Here is a 4,854-nt window from a genome sequence, read left to right on the forward strand (position 1 = left end):
CTTTGGTCTTTCAATTTACCTCAATTGATCAATAGACCAATTGAGTAAACCTATCTATAATGACTGCTGGAAACAGCTGTCAGCCAAATTTGCTATAATAAAGGAATTATATGTAATCACCATTACTTTAACTTGTCTATGATATATATATATATATATATATATATATATATAGTAGATGGATAGTTTGTTGTTTTGTTCATTTGTTTAACCATACTTACATGAGTTGGTTGGAGATAAATTTGAGGTAATATATTTTTATGACCACACACCCTTAGTGTCAACAACCCTTACCTCATTTTCAAACAAAGGATTTCTTTTATTCCACTTATTTTTGAATGGGTAGAGTGACTATATATATATATATATATATATATATGGGAGAATGTACGAAAAAACAACAACAGATGAGGACAGGTGGTGTAAATAACAAAAGGATGTATTAGTATGACGCTCGGGAATACGGAAAGTCTTTGACGTTTCGAGCTACGCTCTTCAACAGAAAGAATACGGAGACAAGGAGAAAAACACGGAGAAAACAAATTTGAATAGTGTTCAGTCAACGGTCACATATACATATATACTAGCAGGACCCATGAATATTTAATGGAATTAATGGTAAACCTACTGGGTTATTTCTGAAAACTTTATCCAAAACACCTGAAAATATAACTTCTGTTGTGTCTGTATGGAAAGATCTGCTATTCATTGAAAAGTGGAAGAAACTGGAATATGAGGATTACTTAATGCACTTTATATATATGCTTTATATACTTCATGCACAATTTTATTGACTAATTCACAGCACTCATAAAATAAATATTCACTCTTATTTTTCCCATAAAAAAAATATCCCATACATATGATACAACCTTTAGTTAAGTTGCATATATTTGCCACGTAAATAAGCAAGAATATTTCACAATTGCATTTATGCACATGTGTTAAGTGATAGGTGTTATAAAAAAAACTTAGTTCAATTTTAAAAAATACACTTTACACTATTCAGTCATCACCTCCATCTCTACCATCATTATTTCTCTCCCTCTTCTCTCTCACTTCTCTCTTTGCCTTTTTTTAACCTCACCATCAGAACATCACCCCTCTGCTAAAATTATATTTTAAACTTTCCTCCTCTATACCATCACTACTTTCAACTAACGTTTTTAACCATGTAATAAATATTACATTCCCCCTACCTCACATCATGGACGCTTCTCTCTCCTTTTTCTTTCTCTTTCTTTCTATCTCACTCTTCACCTTATCCTCTTTTTCTCTCTCTTTTTTTCTTCCTCTTTGCTTTCCCTTCAACTAATCACATGGAAGCATTATAATTACATTCCCTCTATCTCACGTCATGGACACTTCTGTCTCCCACTTTTTTTTGTTTTTTTCTCACTCCCTCTTTTCTTTCTCCTTCTTTTTCTCTAATCATGTGAAAGCGTTACCGATGGGCTAAGTAACAGAATGACAAGCAGAATAAGATGGTCTACAGGAAATGGGAATATGGCATTCCTGTATTAGTCAGATGGTGTGAAGACACAAAATTTCCACATTCATGCACACACACACACACACATATCTGAGCTGATGACGACTGCATGAGAGAAGTCACTAACTGAATCAAATTGAAGAAAAGAGCAAAGGCTAGAGTAAAATCTATGGTATCAGGTCTACCTCTCCATCTGCTCTTCCACCCCTACCATATACTTTAGTATCTGCAACGATGATTGTGTGTGTGGATGCACATACATGCATATACACACACAATTATATATTATTATATATAACTGTGTCTGTGGGTGTAGAAATAGAAGTTTCACTTTCAGATTTGTTTTAATTAAACTCGTAAATGATTCCACTTCTTAACAGTTGACCTACAATCCCACAAAAGAACTAAATATTGTCAAAGCACACAACACACACATCTATGTGAGTGAGTCTGTCTATGTTAGTGTCATCAGGTGCGTTTTGCCTCCCCCTCTCACACCAGTTTATTATTATTATTATTATTATTTTACTTCTAATCTGCATGTTTGTTACAGTCACTTGCCAAGACACACCCAGTGTCCTAGGGCAAGTGAAGGATAAGAGATGTTACAGTATGACTGAAAGCTGTTCATACCAGTTAGCAGGAGTGCTGATTTTGTTGTGTTTACATATTTTCCAGTGTAAATACTGTCCTACCCTATCGTGGCGATTTTTGTTTGTGTTTGGTGTCAGCACAAGACATCCTGAGATGAGATGGTCTATTGTTTCGTCAAATGTGTCAAAGAATCTGCATTTAGGGTAAGAACTGTTTTGGAGAATGTTAGCTTGGTAGTTTTTTGTGAGCAAGCTTTGATCTTATGCCTCCAATATGAAAGCTTCAGTCTCTGCTTTCAGTCCTGAGCTTCTCAGCCATTGATGGGTTGTTGCTTGATCTACATTTCAACTTTGAAGTATTTACTGTCCATGCAGAGGCTTCTGGCTCCACCACTCCTCAGTTTGTTTCTGCCCATTCTTTTTTGCAGTCTGTTTGATCCATTTTGCTTGTTTTGTGGCAGTGGTTTCAGGTTCTTCAAATATTAATGCCAAGTTCCCTTGCAAATTTGCAAGCTTCCTTGACAATAGAATGTGATTTTTTGCTGCTTTTATGTTTGCACACAAGTTGCAGCATCTAATCCTCTTTTGCTGTCCATTGCTATTGTGGAGGTCTTATAGCACAGTTCTACCTGCATCATTCCTCTTCCCCCATTACTTCTAGGTAGGTACAGATCAACATCTGCTCTTGAGTGATGCAAGTTGGTAGTTTTCTTGTCTTCCTGTCCAGGCGTTGGAGCTCTATAAGATTCTAGTTAATGATGTTAAAACTATATTGGACTTCTGGAAGTGCCAGGGTGTTAATGGCTTTGATGCGATTTTTAGAGTTGAGTTCAGTTTTTAATATGAGTCTTATTCTCCTGTAATATTCCTTTCTTATTTTTTTCGTTCATGGTAGCATGTTGTATACCATCTCCTTCATTTATTCCCAGGTATTTGTAATTTTGTTATGGGTCAAGTTCCTTGATGGTAGTGTAGGTATCTAATTTAATGGAAGCTGTTTGCCTGAGCTTGCCTCTTACAAAAGTTGTTTTAACACACGTATCAAGGCCAAAGTCTATCCTGATGTCATTACTGAATTCTTTAACAGTTGTTAGCAGCTCTGCTAGCTCTTTGTCATTTCTAACAAACAACTTCAGATCATCCATATAAAACAGATTTTTTTTTATTGTTGTATCATAAACTTTGAACCCATACCTGGTGTTATTTAGTTCATTTGATAGTGGGATCAGTGCCATGCAAAAAAGTAATGGGGAGAGGGAGTGACCTTGAAAGATGCCTTGTTTGATGTTGATGATGCTTGTTTGGCTCATTCCACTACTATGGTTTAGAAGGAGACGTGTGTTCCATTTGGCCATGCTACCTTGTAAGAATTTGAAGATGGCAAGAGAGATCTTAAATATTTCAAGGGCCTTGAGTATCCAATTATGTGGGGCACTATCAAATGCTTTACTCTAGTCTATCCATGCCATACTCAGGTTCTTCTTTTTGCTCCGGCAATTCTCTACAATCATTTTACTTATGAGTAATTGATCTTTGAATCCATAAGAATTCCTTTTGCAACCTTTTTGAGCTTTTGGAAGGATAGATCGCTGTTCAAGTAAATTGTATATTCTGTCAGTTAATATGGATGTGAGGATCTTGTAAGTGGTGTTGAGACATGTTATTGGTCGGTAGTTCTTTGGATTTTCTGTCAGACAATTTAACCAGAAGTTAGGAATTCGGTCCAGTCCTGAGGTTTTTCCATTTGTGAGGCTTCCTAAGCACACATCTTAGCTCTTCTATTCCTATTGCCTCCCATTTCTGCTCTTCCACTTCATCCAGTCTCACTTTCTCATGCTCTATCCAGTCTGCTTTATTGTTATATTCGTTTTTGTTGCTCCATATCTTCTCTCAGAACTCTTCCATTTCCTCAGTCTTAGGTGGCTCCTTTACTTCTATCTTACTTTTGCCAATTTCCCTATAAAATTTCTTTGCATCTGTCTTGAATATCTTGTTTTGTTGATAAAATTTGACTCTTTTGTCATACTTTCTAATCTGTTGGACTTTCAGTTGTATTTGTTGTTTCAATTGTTCATTGGTTGCAGGGAGGTTTATAAAATCTTTGATTTTATATTTTCGTTTGAGTTTTCTAGCTTGTTTCGTCTTAACATTTACTCCTCTAGCAAGTTCATCGAGAACTGATACATCCACCCGCAGAGATTCAATCTCTTTTTGTATTGCTATTTTCCGCTTAGCAGGTCTATTGACATGGTTGGTCCTTTTCTCTGTCGTCCTGATACCTAGTTGAGCAGTTACAACTTTAGCAGTGGAATAGCTGAGGTTATTTAAGGTTGTTAAGTAATTTCTCTTATTACTTAAGATCTGTCTAAGAGCAACATTATAGATCATGATTATGTTGTTGCTTTTTATGCTGTTTGAGAACTTTGTCAGTGGTTGTCTATTGATGATGTCAGTAGACTCAGTCTTGCTGAGTTCTCTCATAATATCTTCTTTTGCTTCTATGATCGGCATAACTACAGGGTTTTACCCCCCAGACTTTGGGAGGTCATAACTTTCAGAAAAATGAATATTTTTTAATGAAATTTTTTATGCATATAGTATTTACTATGTAGAATCCGAATATACAAACATTTCCGGTGAAAGTGTTTTGGAATGGGGGTGGGGGACAATTTTCGGAAATTCCAACAGAGTCCATTTAAATTCTTCTTAACTTCCAGGAAAATTAATATTTTTTCGTGAAAGTTTCTACAAATATAACTTTTTTTTCAA

The 4,854-nt window shown here is 35.7% G+C and overlaps 1 protein-coding gene across 4 annotated transcripts in view; it reads left to right on the top strand.

Annotated features, from left to right (window-relative positions):
* The window catches only part of LOC106873104 (uncharacterized), a 259,225-nt gene that overhangs the window by 170,076 nt on the left and 84,295 nt on the right, over positions 1–4,854 (top strand). For 3 of the 4 annotated variants that reach the window (XM_052975584.1, XM_052975585.1, XM_052975586.1), the window contains exon 4: positions 2,171–2,289. The exons of the other annotated variant lie outside the window; for it this stretch is intronic. In XM_052975584.1, the coding sequence (XP_052831544.1) occupies positions 2,245–2,289 (45 nt within the window). In that variant the 5' untranslated portion in view covers positions 2,171–2,244. The remainder of the gene's footprint in view (positions 1–2,170; positions 2,290–4,854) is intronic. 4 annotated transcript variants of the gene reach the window in all.

The sequence above is a fragment of the Octopus bimaculoides genome, chromosome 21 (assembly GCF_001194135.2).
Source record: "Octopus bimaculoides isolate UCB-OBI-ISO-001 chromosome 21, ASM119413v2, whole genome shotgun sequence".
NCBI lineage: Eukaryota > Metazoa > Mollusca > Cephalopoda > Octopoda > Octopodidae > Octopus > Octopus bimaculoides.